Below are 16,796 nucleotides of genomic sequence, written 5' to 3'. Positions count from 1 at the left end.
CTGGAGCCACTATCAGGGACAAACAGAGACTGCAGCGTGTTGTGCGCTCTGCTGAGAAGGTGATTGGCTGCAGACTCCCATCTCTGCAGGACCTGTACACCTCCAGGACACTGGGGCGTGCAGCTCGGATCACAGCTGACCCTTCTCACCCTGGACACAGTCTGTTTGACCTGCTCCCCTCAGGCAGGAGGCTCCGGTCCATTCGCACCAAAACCTCTCGCCATAAGAACAGTTTCTTCCCCTCTGCTGTCGGACACATGAACAATAACCGTATGACTGTTCCCACCACTAACACATGACCCTACGCTGTGTTCACTGCATCATTCCATGTTTGGCACTGATCACCACCTGCACTCATGTATATATCATGTATATATCTATCTACTTAGCACTTTTAATTCTTACTCTTATTTTTATTTTCATGTCTATTTAAACGTAATTTATAACAGTATGTTTGCACTGAAGCACCGCAGCAATTTCCTAATGTTGTAAACCTGCTCAACATTTGGCAATAAAACCCTTTCTGATTTCTGAACTAGCTTGTAGCAGTATTTCTCTCTTTCTCTTTCTTTCCCACACATGCATGAGCGTGCAGTGGCGTGTGAGCACCTACAGAGTTAGTTTTTCGAATATATTTCAAATATGGACCCAAATGCAGAACTCAGGAGACAAAGGATGAACTCAAAGATCAGCTTCAATGCAGTAGCAAAAAATACAAAAACACAGTGGCAGGGCAGCAGCAGGGAAACTGGATACTAGCAAAACCAGGGAAACACTGAGGAAGGAAACAATACAGAGAGGGAGGACACAGCAACCAATTAAGACAAACTGAGGGAGTAAATACACAAGGAGCTCAGGACAAACAGGAGACACCTGGGAGGGCAGCTGAACCTAAATAAGAAAACGAGACAAGCGACGTAAAACTAAATAAAAACCACAAGAGACAACAGACTAACACAATAAGTAACTTGGTGTGCAAGAACAGAAACACAGACGTGACACAGAACGCAGGACAATGGAGGAAAATAAACTCACTGAACTATTTTTACAAATTACAAAAGGAGATAGTCTGAGAAATAAGCTCGAGGCTACAAAATTCAAAGTAACCAGAACAAACTAAGCATAAAGATGAAAGGTGAAAATTGAAATCACAAATAAACTAAGAAACAAATTGAAACTATTTAATAATAACAGCAGTATCTTGGGCTACGTCCACACGTACCCGGGTATTTTTGAAAACGCAGATTTTTCTATGCGTTCGCACCTTTCGTCCACACGTAAACGGCGTTTTCGGTCACTGAAAACGGAGATTTTTAAAAACTCCAGCCAGGGTGGATATTTTTGAAAACTCAGTTTTTGCGTTTACGTGTGGACGAGAAAAACGGAGAAAACGCAGCGTCAAAGGTGTGCGCATTTTTTGACGTCACACTGTGCGCCAGGTTATTGTTTCGGTGAAATGAATTTCTACAATGGCGGACTTACACAAAATACCATTACTGTTCATTTTACTCTCTGCAGTGTTTAAATGCTTACACAGTTACTGTCCCTCCACACATAGGACTCAGTTCTGCTTCTATGCGCCATCTTTGTTTACTCTTTCCCACCCAGGCTGACTTCTGATTGGCCAACATTTCTACATGGATAGGAATATAGCGCCATCTGCTGCTTTGGCATGTTCCTAGCAGCGTTTTCCTTCGTCTTTGGCTTTTACGTGTGGACGGGATTTTAAAAAAAAACAAAAACGGAAAATCTCCGTTTTCAAAAACACCCGTGTACGTGTGGACGTAGCCTTGTTTTGTGTTTCTGGCTTCTAGGGATTCTAGAAGTGGAAAAATGTACTTGATGGAAGGGAAGAGCAGTCATGCTGTCAAAATGTAAAGTAAAACATGAGTTGAATCTATTAATTTACACACTTTTCTTATTTGCCTTTCCATCATACTGTGTCATAATGTGCTATTTCTTCTCTGCTGTGCTGAATTTCACAATAGAAGACGACCATTTGGCAGCCACTGTGCAGAGCTGTGGCCCAACTCCAAATGTGACCAGAGCTCTTATCCATCCATTTAGTGGGTTTATCAGCAGTGATCAGTCCCATAGATATGGGCTAGTCGGGCTTTCTACACCTGCTAGTCAGTTCAGAAGGTTGTTATCATCCATTCAGATGGAGGATCACTAACAGGAGGATGGGAAGACTCCAGAATCCATTCTCACTGATCTCCGGTGGATACGGCAGTGTTTACAAGTGAGATGATTTAAATGGACAGCATTTATAGAGTGACTATAAAAAGTCAGCGAGTCTGTGTCTGTGCTGAACCATTTAGAATCAGGTTTTGAGTCAGGCTGCATTGAGTGTGGGACTTAAAAGCATTAGGCTTGAAGATGGTATGAAAATCTCTACTTACTTTCTACGCTATATTTTTGTTACTGATTTATTAATACATTTTACATTGTTTCTTTTGTTTATCAGTAGAGAGAACACAGATTTCAGAGGCGCAAAGAGAAGCACTGTTGCTTCATACTTAATACTTTAAAGCTGCATTAGGGGAAGACAAGAAGCAGAAGTACTTCCAGGCACAGCCACAGTGAGGGAGCAGACACCTTACACTGAGTTCGGTGCTGGACCAAGGCCAGGAAGATCGTGAAGGACCTCAGCCATCCCAACAACAGACTGTTCTCTCTGTTGAGGTCAGGAAAGCGATTCCGCTCCCTGAAGACCAACACAGAGAGACTGAGGAGGAGCTTCTTCCAGCAGGCGATACGGTCTCTCAATCACACCACCACACAGTACTGACCCACACATACAGTTCTTACACACACACTGGACTTTCTGGACTTTGGTTTTGCACAACACTGGTCACTATATTCTTCATTTCCGGTTAATACTTGTACAGCTGCTGTTATTGTGTATATATTTATTTATATTTAGATTTCTTCATACATTCTTATATAGTTCTATATTGTGTATTTTGTTGTACAGTTATTTTATTTTCAACTTTAATTTATATATTTATCTTTATCTTATTCTTCCCAGTTAAATTTACCCTTCATTCTAATTTGTGTTGTACAGTTATTTCATTTTTAACCTTAATTTATATTCTATTCCTTCCTAGTTAAATTTACCCTTTTTAATTTTTCATATTTATTTCCTATCTTATTCATAGCCTTTTCCTTTTTTTGTTTTCTTTAGGTCACGAGCAGTTGTCCAAGCATTTCACTACATATCGTACTGTGTATGACTGTGTACGTGACAAATAAAATTTGAATTTGTATTTGTATTTTGAATTTGTATTTGTATTTGAATTTGAGTTCAGAGAAGTCAGAATTTCAAGAAGCGTCTGAAACAGCTCAGGTTTGGAAAGAAGCCTTTTATGTTGGGTGTTATAAAAAATATACACATATTTATAATAACAACTATAATATTATTATAAATAGTAGTTATTCTCTTATTATTATAAATAAATATCAAACATTTCAGTTGATTTTCTATCACATATATTGTGTTAGCCCTGTGATAAACTGGCAGCCTGTCCTGCTTTTGCCCTGTGGCAGCTTCAACCTCCCACTGTCACGATCCTGGGTCTTTTGACCCAGCGTTTTAAGTTTTAGTTTATTTTTGATGTTTATGGTTTATTTTTAAGTTCATCAGGTTATCTAAGCTCATTTGTTTATTTAGATTCCTCTTGTGTCTTCTACCCCTGTGTTTTAGTCTCCCTTTGCCCTCTTATGTTATCAAGTTTATATTGTCTTGTCTGCGTCTCATGTTTCCTGTTTTACTTTGAAGGTCTGTGTCCTATTTCAGTGTAGTCAGCTTTGCTTCCTTTGTCTCCTTATGTCAGAGTAGTGTCAGCTGTTTCCCCATGTGTTTCCACTTCCCCCTAATCACCCTTGTGTGTATTTATTCTGTGTGTTTCTGTTCATTCTTTGTCAGGTTGTCTGTTGTTCCATGTCTCCAGGAGTGTCCATGTTTATGTTTTTGCAACGTTCAAGGTTTTGTTCTTTGCATTTAGTTTTCCCAGTTTACTTCTAGTTAGGTTCTTTCTTGTGTGCATCTGCCTTTTGTTTTTGTACTCGTTTATCAGCCACATTAAACGGCTCGCTTTTAACCTGACCGTGTTTTACCCAGCAGACATTTATTTCAGTGACTCTTTTGAATTTAACGGACTTTGGATTATTTCCTGTGCAGGAGGAGGAGAAGGAGGCTATTCGGGCTCAGATGACCCGGATAGCCACGGCTAACCCAAGGTTTCTGGATTTTCTTGCCTGATGATTTAAAGAACTTTGTTACTGCCTCAACCTCAGTAGTAATATAACTAGTTTAGGAGCATTTCACTTTTCTTTTGTGCTCTGAAAGACACAGAGGCTAATAGTTTTTAAAACAGAGTACCACAAACAACATGTATCCCTTTAGAAATAAACTTTTCTTGTGATACTTCTAAAAACCACATTCTTAACTAGCCACAATAGCACTGTATCGACCCCCCAATGTTCCTTTAATACACAGGTGTCAAACTCTGGCCCGCAGCCTAATTACATTTGGCCCGCGAAGCCATACCAAATTACTATTAGAGCTGGCCTACTGGTATTATACAGCTAATATATATATTGTTTAGTATTAAGCTTTGCTTGTTCCATATTCAGGTTTCCAGCAAAACTTATTTGAGTCCATAAGAAAATATTCATTCTTATATCTGGAGGAAGATTTTTTTTTCAATAAATATTAATGTTAGCCCACGACTTTGTTCCAGTTTTGAATTTTGGCCCACTGTGTATTTGAGTTTGACACCCCTGCTTTAATACAACCTATAATTGTCTAGTAGCCACACAAACGCACTGCAACAGTAAGACTTGATGATTAGACAGAGGGGGTTACAGGTAGGGCCCCAACAGTCAGCAAAACAAGTCATAAAACAATAAAAGCTGCATACTTATCAAGAGCATCCCAGCACACACATCCCAACTGTAGTTCCATAGTTTCCACCTTTTTTCTTTACAAACTGCTCTTTTCATCTCTCCATGTCAGAGGTCAACTGAAACCAAGTCCACCTATATAAAAACACCCCATCAGACACACAGTATTTTCCTCAGCACTTCACAACTTTCGCAAGGTATATCGTTTTAACTTTTTTTTTCGGACCCCGGACACAGCGCTGTGAGGTAGTTGGCACACAATTTGGCCATGTAGAAAGCATCGTTTGTTTGGAACGCGTCATCACTGTTCATAAGAGTTTAATTTAATCAAACCTCATTTTAGGATCTACGTGGCTCCTCATCACTCGCCGATTCATCATTTTATTTAAATATCTGAATTTTCAGAATGGTGATCCAAGCGGGACACAGAGGCTGCTAGTTTTAACGCACCAGAATGCCGCAAATATAAATAAAAGCCTGACTATCCCGAGAGCCTAGCCGCAGCGACACCTTTCTTTCAAATGGATGCCTGCAGGTGCGTTGGAGCCGACTTTGCTACCCGCACAGAGCGTTTCTGACAGTCGGGCGCTGCTTATGCAATAAAGAAAAACAACAATACAGCATGTTTCTCTGCTCCAAGACATCCGCGGTCCTTTCACACGGTAAGCATGTCTGTTATACCCAGCGCATAAATGTCTGTATGTCAGCGCTGATTAAACCCTGTTTAAAAAAAAAGAAAGAAAAAAAGAAATGTTTACGTGGAGGCTGTTGGCTCATTGGTGTCAGATGAACTTTTTTTCAATCACTGCACTGAGGGCATTAAAATAAATACAGTAACCATCAAAATAAGTTTTGTTGATAAAATACATTTCTTGAAACCGTCCATTGTTTTGTCCAAACTCTAAACACTGAATCCAATTTTCAAACTAAAAGCAGTGCTTTCAAAATTTACACTAAAGCAAAAAACCTACAAGAACAAAAAATAAACAAAATAAAATTATAGTACATAGTGACATATGTGTTTTATTTCTCATAACACATCATTTCCATCTTGTCTTCAGTCCTGCATTTTTATACTTCTAAGACCAAAATGAAAACTAAACTCTTCATATTCACAAACACTATTTGTTTCAGGATTTCATCATGATTCATTTTCCATATGAGGCAGTGCTTTCAAATTACTTTTGAAGTAGTACAGAGAAATTACTCTTCTCCTCTTCTTTTAAATTGCATCAATATTTTCCAACTGAGCAGTAAAAGGACACGGAAGTCAAACATGAAGCATCAACGTGATGTTTAGATGTCGATTAATATTACAATAAGAGACTAAAGTAACTCGCTTTGAACACTTCAGTTTTCTCTCTTGATGCTGCTGTTTGTTTCCTCCTCCACTTGTATTTTTCTGCACTTCAGTGAATGTGCATAGCGCCCTCTGTTGTATGTTTGGGAGAACTGCACTGCATTGTCATCAAACGAAACTGTGCAGAGGTGGAAAATGAGCAAAGGAAGCACATCAACTGAAGAAGCTTCTTGGATCAGAAGTTAAACATCATCCAGAACCTTAAAGAAGTAAAGTCGCTTTCTTTCCAGGCTCCTTAGACAACCATGACCTGGATGACTGAGAACCTACAAACACACATGAGCAGCAGTTTATTTAATGTGGACCTGAGCAGTGCCCAAACCAACAACCAAACAATTTTTATTGGACCCTACTTCAGCCAATCAGCAGTCTTTATCTGTTTCAGCATCAAACACAAACCACACCTTGAAGAGAGGTGACAAATCCACAAACACCTTCAAATGTAAACACACATCACACATGATGAACATGGATCCTAACATAGTTGATACTTTTTTTTGTAAAGCCTGATACTAAATGTGTGCAGGCCACCTGAACTGCTTCGTCTCGAGTGCCGCCCACTGGGTTGGTCACTAGAACTGTGTGTTGCCATCACTGGAGCCGTGGTTGGTCTTTTAGATTATTTAGACTGGGACTGTTTTTTGTTGATTAGGCGGCATGGTGTCCTGACGGCTGCCTCTGTTGTTTTTTTCCCAGGAGGAGGAGAGTGGAGCACAGGTGGACAGCAGCCACGGAGCAGATAGCACGGAGTTTTGGGTGAAGACATGACACAGGAGTCGAGGGAGCTCAAGGGATTATTGTGTTGTCTTATTTACTCCACTGTAAATAAAGAGCACTGTCCATCGCACGAGTCCTGCTTTTGGGTCCTCCTTCCCCACTTCACAAAGACTGAAACTAATTATACAGGTAATAATAAAGGAACCAAAAGTTCACATCTATAGCTTTAAATTTGGACAAATCTGTCAACACAACCATCAAGAATAGAATAAAATACAAACAAACACTAAAACTAATGAAAAATTACACATGATATATGAACTGTGGAAACTAACTGAACAATAAAACTCAGAATAAACAAATTCAAACATTATATGAAAGGTATAAACTGATTTGCATCTTATTGATTTGCAGGCTCACTTTGCTCCAGGACTTGACGACTGGCCCAACCCGTACAGTCTTTGTCTCTTAATACTGAATGTTGAAAACTGATACTCATGGACACCTTATTTCAGCCTCTTTACTTTGCATAAGAGACCCAAAGCTTTACATCAACATGATGTTGTCTAGTGGACCAGCACGTCCATTACATGTTTTGCCGTTATTGCTGTTTGTTACGAGTTCAAATATTGAGGGTGAGCACAAAACAATAATGGTCCAGAAGAGCTTCGGTCAAACAATGATTTTAATGAACACGCGCGTGGGGAGATGAACACTGCCCACAGACAGCATCGATCTCCGCCCAATGATACACAAGCAGTTGTTTTATACCATCAGGGTTTACTTTTATGACGCCCCCTCATGCGTCAAGCAGATACAACACAGGCATAAGTTTCAAAACCACAAATGTTCTGTTGACGACTTTTGACACATTTAAAAGGACATCTTCTCCGTCTGGAGGCCAGGTGCTTCCTATTAATCTTCTAACTCTCGCTTATCTCCTGGAACAAACTGTCCCTTAGGCAGACACAATTTTGCAGTCACAAGCTTTTGCAAACTATTATTTGAACTCTTACACCAACAACGCCGTTAAACTCGCCCTCCCAGAAGCCATCGTCCTCGTGGGTCTCTCTGCTCAGGATGGGGATGATGGCGCCTTCTGGGAACGACAGCTCATCTTCCGTTTGTCCCGCGTAGTCGTACAAAGCCTTTGCGAATGAAACTGCAACACAGACAGTGGCAACAAGGGTATTAAACAGAGCAGGAAATCAAAACTCCGATATTATCTGGTGGAGGCGGATCTCACCACTGGAGTCTCCGTTGACGGAGCCGGTTGGGGGTTCGGTTTCAGGTTCGGTGGAGTTGCTGGAGGAATGGGATCGGGCGTCCAGCGCGGCCAGCGACTGCAGCATGCTCAGCAGGCTGTTGGAGGAGGGCAGCTGCAGGTATTTCTCCGGGACGTAGCCCACCTGTCCGCTACGGTTTCTGGCCTGGAAACACAGACAATGCACACAGACGATGACAACAGCCAAAAATGTTTCAACAGGAAAACTCCTAATGAGAAAAAATAAAGTCAGATGTAAAGAGTAGGGCTGTAACAATATCACTGCATCGTCGCCAGAATTTAATAACAGCCACAAAGAGAATAATAGGAGAGCTTTTGTTCTCTCTTCCTGAATTAACGAGAAATCTAAAATCCTAAACAAGCCTCTGCTGAATTCATGAAGCTTGATTTCATGAACACCGGTGGCCTCCCCTGCCGCTGCTTACTTATTTTCATTCAGATTGAAAACACTCAGAGGTATTGGGATCTCTGTTGGGGCATGCTGTGGGGAATCACAGCACTAAAACAGATCTATATAAATGATATTGCTCACATTTTTATGTATGATTATATTCATTAAAATAAATACCCCATTAAAACACTATATCTGTATATGAAAAGATAATCACCTAAGTAAATATACATAAAATATTGGCTCAACACGTGGAACATTTGCACAATGGCTCACAGGAAAGCCAGACTTACACAATAAACAAAAGTAAAACAGCAACAATGCACAATGTTCCTTCAGGGAAATGATCTGAAAACAACCACACACAAAGTACACAATGACTACACACCAGCAGCTCTGCAGAGGCGTTTATAAAAGAATGACTTCACACAATGATGGGAGCATCCACAGCTGACATTTCTACATTTAAGTAGACACCACTGACCACCCGAAAAATGTCCTCAAAGACTTCTCAAATTTTCTCCCAAAGGTCCAGGAGCAACTTTGTAACAGTCTGTGACAAACAAAGTGAAAATGATAACTAAGTAGCTGGGAGATCATCAAATTAACATTTTATATCCATGACCAGGTCACTCCGCAGATCTCAAACTGATCAAGAGTCCACGAACCGCTGTTAAAAAGCAGAAGCTGACAAACTGTGATCAAACCGGAGCGCTGCTGAGGCAGGATTGGATCACCATCAATCAGGATTTGGCCCAGATTTTCAGTAGCTGCACTTAAGGTATGAATTTAAAAACTGCCTCATTCATGAATTATTGCATTCACAAACTTGGGTGCCATGCCCGCCCACCTGCCTGCCCAGCTGCGTGACGAGAATCTCCCATCAGCCCTTTACGGCTGCAGGGCCAAAAAAGAAGCAGAGAACTGTGTATTTGTACATTTTTTGATTTGTCTGTATGTTCAGCAGAGCTTCTACCACCCAGGCCAACCTGACCTGCCTCAATGCACCGCACGCATTTTAGTTGAATTATTCTAATTCCTGAAGCCACATCAGTTCAACTGATCCCAGAGAAACACTAAAACGTCCAGTAGATAGTCTGTACCGGTGTGAGGTCTTATAAAAACTGAAACTAAATGTTTGTCAAACAGTCTAAGAGCCAGAGAGTGAACTAATACACAAAACAACCAACCCTCAAACATGAGAGTGCATCTGCTACATAACTGTGTTTGTGTTATTTTTGTACCTTGACCCAGTCCTCCATGTCGCCATCATCGATGACCTCCAAGATTTCCTGCTCCTCGATGGTCAGCTCGTCTGGCTGAGAAGCCTGCAGACAGACAAACACGTTCATTCAAATTAAAGCTGCGATGTAACAGTTTAACCATCTTCATTTCACCCGTGATGTATATTTTTCAAATACTGCCACACTGGTGAACGGACAAAAATGCTCACTGTGGCTTCAATAACATCAGCCAGAACACTGAAGAAAACACTGAGACCATGCCTGCATTTATACCACACTTTACTCAGGACTCAGGTAATATAAAACAACTAATACTCCAAAGCAGCACAAAACTCAGACTTAAACTAGAATTTCTGTACAAATTCAAAGAGCAGGTGTTTTAAGCCTGGACACAGAATCATTAGTGCCACAAAGTTTGGGAAAGTAAATCTAAATGGGGGTTAAACACGACTGGAACTGATTAAAAACAGCCAAAACAAAAAGTGGCTTCACTTCAAAGTCAGAATTATAACTGGTATCCCAGTATTCGCTGCCTGTCTGTTGTCAGACGCATTTGTGTGACCATAAATACCACTTAAGTGGGAAAAGGAACTTCTGGTCATCTCTGCTTGGACTGCTGACTCAAGTGTCAAAAAATGATTTGATAGAGGAACTTGTATTGGAAAAAAGAGGAGCAGGGTATTGATCCCTGTTGATTTACCCGTCAGTCTACAGTCATACCTTTACCTATGACTAAAATCTGACACAAATGAGCATCTTCTGAAGGATGTCACCAGTCCTTCACCTGGTGACATGTTAAAGATCCACGTCCAATCCAAATATTTAATTAAAAGTGGAGGTTGTGCATTTATTTAGGAAGATAAACAGTCTGATAAAGTCGGAACAAACACGAGCTGGAAATAGTCCCACGGTGAGGAAATGAGACGACACATCTGTAAATAAAAACTAAAAATGGGAAATAATCTAAGTTCCTGTGCAGGGCAAGGAGTACAGTACAAAGTTCACTGTTCTGCCTTCAGGCTCATAGTTCAGACTAACAAAGATAAAGACCAATCACGCAGGACTTATTATGTTTCCTGCTTTGACTTCTTACCCAGACTGTTCCATAATGTGTGTGCAGCACTTTTGTGATTAAAATCTATTTAAATTAGTTGTTTATTTCAGTGCAGACAGATTATTGACACTCAAACAATGGAGCTACTTTGTCTGTTACTTACAATTTTTTAGAAAATTAGAACATTTTTTCCTGCTTGTGTATCAATTTAGAGGAAAGGTCATCACCCAGCTTCTCAAGCTTCATACTCCAGTGATCATGAATGTCTAAAAAAAAAAAAAAATCTTTTCTGCATCTGGTATTGTTGAGATGTTTAACTCTGGACCAAAAAGGTGGATCTGCTCTGCCTAAAGCCGCTTTGAGCATCAAGGTCCTGAGCCGAGTCCAGTCCGGGCTTTTGTGGCCACGGCCAGCTCAGCTTTCAGGATGCCCGTGAGCTGCTTGTTCCACTCGTCTGATTTTGTATTGATTGTTGTCTAAACAAATTAATCTGTCATCTGTTGAGCTTTGTTCCACTTCTCAACAATCTCCTCTGATCTGTGTTCATTACAGCATTTTACCTGTGGTTTCCAACCTGTGCAGTTCAAACCTGAAGGATCCACATTTCACTTCACTTTTCTGTAGAAATTGATTTTCCGGTAAACTGATTAACACCTCCTGCCAACTAAATTAGTCAAACACGAACCTTATTTTATGCTACAAAATTTGTATTAAAAGCAACCCAAACACTTTGAGATTTGGATTTTAATAGTTTCAAAAATTATTCTTCAAGTTTTACTTGAACATTTTAGAGAAATCATGTTAAGTTCTAAATTTTTAAGGTTGGGGATTTCATTCCATGCATAATAAATACGAGTTTATTTTCCCCAATAATCACTAAAAGCAATCGCATGTGATATTTTATGCATTTAATAATGAATAAAAAGAGAAAAACATCAGTATTTACCGTACTGCTTGCTGGAACGCCATGTTCTTCTGCACAAACAGCTGCTGGTGAAACTCCTGCAGAACCTGCATGCGTTTCAAGGGAACAGACAAAAATATACATATATACTTATTTAAGGTTTATCACAAGCTTACAAATCAGCCCATGTCTAAACCTGCATAATTAACACTTAGTAAAGCCTTTAGGGTTCAGGCTTGCTCCCTATTTAGTTTTAATTTCTTGCCCACATTTATTTCTATTTAAAATTAACTTTGAAAAAAAAAAAAGACCTCCAGCTGAATGAATTGTGGCCAGTGATCCGTGTAGCTTTGGGCCACATTTATCATTTTTTATTTTCCATTACTCTGTCAGTTTATTTCTGTTGTATTAAGTTATGTGATTTGCTTATAAAATGAACCCAAATCAGCTTTTTATTATTTTAAACAAGTCAAATAAAAGAAAACGCCAATAACAATTAAGAGAATGACCATAAAGCCGTTTCTGGTTACTATCAGCTGATCTGAATGCTGATGACCACTCTGGTGTTTGTGGTCACAGCCTGACATTAAAAACGTATCACAGGCTCGAGTTCACCGCCTGCCTATTTTCACACAGACTATTTTTAACTCTCCAGCTGCTGAAAGCTTAAAGAGACAGTTAACAAATTACATAACATATCACTGTAAGTAACACAGGTGAAGGTACAAACAGTTTTAATTCTAATTTCAGGTTTTTTCTAAAGCCAGCTAAAGCAGCCGGGGACTGGACCACAACCTGGACCACAAAGCTCTCTGCCCACCCGAGGGAGGACGAAGTACCTGTGTGGATATTTTAAGCTGAACTCATGGGGCACAGCTATTAGCTGTTCTGGAAAACAAAGAAACCTCCCCAGTACTGGTCCCAGGCTAGTAACTTTGGTCTTTTGAATTGTACTTAAGTTTGGCCCCTCATCAAGAACCAGTTGCCTTGGGGAGACCATACCAGGGGACAGCATAGCTTCTCCTCCTCAACTGCGATCATTCACAGAAAGGAAAGGAGCCAGTGTAGGTGGTTTGACTGGCATCTGAAATAGGAGGCCTCCAGAATGTCTCCTAGACGAGCTGGTAAGGGCAGACCAAACACACACTGGACACATTATGTATCTCGGCCGGCTCGCCGTGGTATCCCAGTATTCGCTGCCTGTCTGTTGTCAGACGCATTTGTGTGACCATAAATACCACTTAAGTGGGAAAAGGAACTTCTGGACATCTCTGCTTGGACTGCTGACTCAAGTGTCAAAAAATGATTTGATAGAGGAACTTGTATTGGAAAAAAGAGGAGCAGGGTATTGATCCCTGTTGATTTACCCGTCAGTCTACAGTCATAACTTTACCTATGACTAAAATCTGACACAAATGAGCATCTTCTGAAGGATGTCTGACCTCTGCCTTAGAAACACGATGAAGAGCTGAGTTATTTGGAAAGCTACTCGTTTACACCGAAAGGCACCAGAGTGGCGGCTCACTGTTCTCCAGGAAGAGCAGGAGTAGGTGGCTGGGGAGGGGGACGTCTGGGCATCATGACCGGACTCAGATAAGCAGCAGAAAATAGATGGAAGGAAATCAGGTTTAGTAATATCAGTTTTATATTCTTTAATCTTGTACACCGTATAAATGCCTCACATTTTAATCAGGCTTCCTGTAGAAACAAGATGCTGCTGCGTCTCTGCTCACATGGAGAGGCAGAGGTTGAGGTTGTGTGTGAGAAATATATTACTATGAATTACAAGGCTAACAATTACACCAAACTGCCAGACTTGACACCATCTGAAAAGTAAAATGAGCATAAAATGAGCAGCTTACCCAAGCCAAGTTAAATAGTATCCCACAAGTAGCTCATTTTACTTTTGCTCCCCCAACTTATTTAATCAACCAGCCACAGTGTGGAGCTGACATTCCAATCAAGCTTAATCAAACAATTAAGCTCTCTCTTTCATAGATATAAATAACTGCTGCTAGCTATGACGTTTAAGGAGTGAATAGTGAACTTCTTTTAATGGTGTGTTTAATTAATTTTATTTAATAACTTGTGACCTTTGAGTCCCTTCCTTGCAAGAATTATGGCCAATGACGGAAATGTATGTATTACATTTAAATCAAATCAAATCACTTTTTATTGTCACATCACATGTGCAGGCACACTGGCACAGCACATGCGAGTGAAATTCTTGTGTGCGAGCCCCACAAGCAACAGAGATGTGCAAACACAACAACACAAACGAGCAAAATACAAGAATGGCCAACCTGAAACTAATAAATATATGTACAATATATAATAGTGTATGCATTTCTGGATGTGTATACTAAATATTTTCCTACGTGTGTGTGTGTGTGTGTGTGTGTGTGTATACACATTTTTACAAATTAAATAGTAAAAAAATAAAATAAAATAATAATAATAATAATAATAAAATATATAAAATATACAGAGTTGAATATGTGCAAAACAAGTGGCATTTATATACAGTGTGGAGTGCATAATGTTGAAGTTCCAGTAGTGAAGCTGAGGTGTCTATGACGTGTTCAGCAGTCTGATGGCCTGATGGAAGAAGCTGTCTCTCAGTCTGCTGGTACGGGACCGGATGCTGCAGAACCTCCTTCCTGATGGAAGCAGTCTGAACAGTTTATGGCTGGGGTGACTGGAGTCCTTGATGATCCTCCCCGCTTTCCTCAGGCACCGCTTCCTGTAGATGTCTTGGAGGGAGGGAAGCTCACCTCCAATTATCCGTTCAGAGCACCGCACTACTCGCTGGAGAGCTTTGCAGTTGTAGGCGGTGCTGTTGCCATACCAGGTGGTGATGCATCCAGTGAGGATGCTCTCAATGGCACAGTGATAGAAGGTCCTGAGGATGCGGGGGCTCATGCCGAATCTTTTCAGTCTCCTGAGAAAGAAGAGGCGCTGCTGCGCCTTCTTCACTGTTTTGTTTGTGTGTACTGACCACGTAAGATCCTCAGCCAGGTGTACGCCAAGGAACCGGAAGCTGCTCACTCTCTCCACAGCAGCGCCGTTGATGGTGATGGGGGTGTGTACTTCTCTGCACCTCCGGAAGTCCACTATCAACTCCTTTGTCTTTGCGACGTTGAGGGTGAGATGGTTGTCTTGACACCAGTGTGTCAGGGCGCTGACCTCCTCCCTGTAAGCCGTCTCATCACCGTTGGTGATAAGACCCACCACTGTAGTGTCGTCCGCAAACTTCACAATGATGTTGGAGCTGTTAGTGGCTGTGCAGTCGTAGGTGTAGAGTGAGTACAGGAGAGGGCTCAGTACACACCCCTGTGGAGCACCAGTGTTCAGTGTGATGGGGGATGAGGTGATGCTGCCCAGTCTGACCACCTGGCGTCTGTCAGACAGGAAGCTAAGGATCCAGCTGCAGAGGGAGCTGCTCAGTCCTAGATCCTGCAGTTTCCTGTCCAGCTTCGAGGGAACGATGGTATTGAATGCTGAGCTGTAATCTACAAACAGCATCCTCACATACGTGTCTCTCTTCTCCAGGTGTGACAGGGCAGTGTGTAGTGTCAGGGCTATGGCATCATCAGTGGACCTGTTGTGGCGGTATGCAAACTGTAGAGGGTCCAGTGAGTCGGGTAGTGCAGAGCAGATGAAGTCCCTGACCAGCTTCTCGAAGCATTTGCTTACGATGGGGGTCAGGGCTACAGGTCGCCAGTCGTTCAATGAGGAGATGGTGGAGGATTTGGGTACAGGGACGATGGTGGCCATTTTGAAGCAGGCTGGGACTACAGACAGAGAGAGGGAAAGGTTGAAGATGTGCGTGAACACTCCAGCCAGCTGAGCCGCGCATGACCTGAGGACGCGGCCGGGAATCCCGTCCGGACCAGTAGCTTTGCGTGCGTTCACCTTCCTGAAGCACTTCCGCACATCCTCCTCAGACACAGTGTGCGCACTGACGTCATCCGCAGTGCGCACACTGTCCGGTCTCATGGTGTTCGCTGTGTCGAATCTAGCGTAGAATACGTTTAGATCCTCACACAGAGAGGCCGTGGTCTGCGGTGTGCTGGTTTTCCCTCTAAAGTCTGTGATCGTGTTTAGTCCCTGCCACATACTCCGAGGGTTGTCAAACTGTTGTTCCACCCTGTCCCTGTACTCACGTTTGGCTGCTTTGATCGTCTTCCGGAGTTGGTAATGTGCGTGTTTGTAGTCCGATGTGTTCGCGGAGGCAAAGGCGGTGTTCCGTGCCGCCAGTGCCGCGCATTTCCCAGTCCGCGTGATCAAAACAGTCCCGCAGCGCAGACTCCGATTGGTCCATCCAACAGTGCACCGCCCTCCGGGTTGGAGCTTCCTGTTTCTGTTTAAGATTGGAAAACAATGTTAATGCCACAAACGTGAGTTGTCATATACATCTGTGAGTTAATCTGCACAACCGTGTGCACATGTGCTCTGTGCATGTACACACACAAAGAATTGACCTTCGTTCCTTAAATTTGTAGCATTGCCTCTGTGCTGACTGATGGTGCTCAGTGGCTTTTGCTTCTTGCTTTTAAATCAGATGTCACTCTCAACATAAACACAAGCTACAGCAGCCAAGCAGTCTTAGCTGAGGAAACAAAGATACATTTCCTCATTTAATGTAAAATATTGTGGTGATGTTATGTTATATTAGGCAGGCAGCTGCCCAAATAACACTGTGACAATCAAAAGTATATCTATTTTGAACGCCTCAGCTGGAAAAATTCAAAATGGTTTGTAAAGTTGGCCACAGGTCTGTATGTAAATGGGAGTTAAAACATTGCTTCATATTTGGATATGTATGATGTTAGTGTTTCTAAAATACTAAAAAATGTGTTTATTAACAAAGTAAACTAAAAATAGACATTATTAAACTTTATACTTTTAACTACAGAATTGAACATAATAT

General features: G+C 41.4%; 1 protein-coding gene across 2 annotated transcripts; it reads right to left on the bottom strand.

The window, feature by feature from the left end:
* Positions 1–6,401: 6,401 nt before the first annotated feature.
* Positions 6,402–16,249, bottom strand: LOC146572096 (F-BAR and double SH3 domains protein 2-like). 2 transcript variants are annotated; one of them, XM_085276097.1, is made up of 5 exons: positions 16,030–16,249; positions 11,906–11,970; positions 9,906–9,989; positions 8,232–8,415; positions 6,402–8,147 (listed from the first exon to the last, which is right to left on the bottom strand). In XM_085276097.1, exons 3-5 carry the CDS (start codon positions 9,921–9,923, stop codon positions 7,966–7,968), a joined length of 384 nt encoding a protein of 127 aa, XP_085132223.1. In that variant the 5' UTR covers positions 9,924–9,989; positions 11,906–11,970; positions 16,030–16,249; the 3' UTR covers positions 6,402–7,965. The 2 variants fall into 2 exon arrangements, with proteins under 2 accessions (XP_085132223.1, XP_085132222.1); XM_085276096.1 differs by lacking the exon at positions 16,030–16,249 and having other exon boundaries at positions 11,906–13,168.
* Positions 16,250–16,796: the final 547 nt, after the last annotated feature.

Source organism: Mchenga conophoros, linkage group LG6, assembly GCF_057382185.1.
Source record: "Mchenga conophoros isolate Kocher_MC1m ecotype Shallow Benthic linkage group LG6, M_conophoros_male_GT1.1, whole genome shotgun sequence".
Lineage (NCBI taxonomy): Eukaryota > Metazoa > Chordata > Actinopteri > Cichliformes > Cichlidae > Mchenga > Mchenga conophoros.
This window is presented reverse-complemented; position numbering and strand designations above follow the sequence as displayed.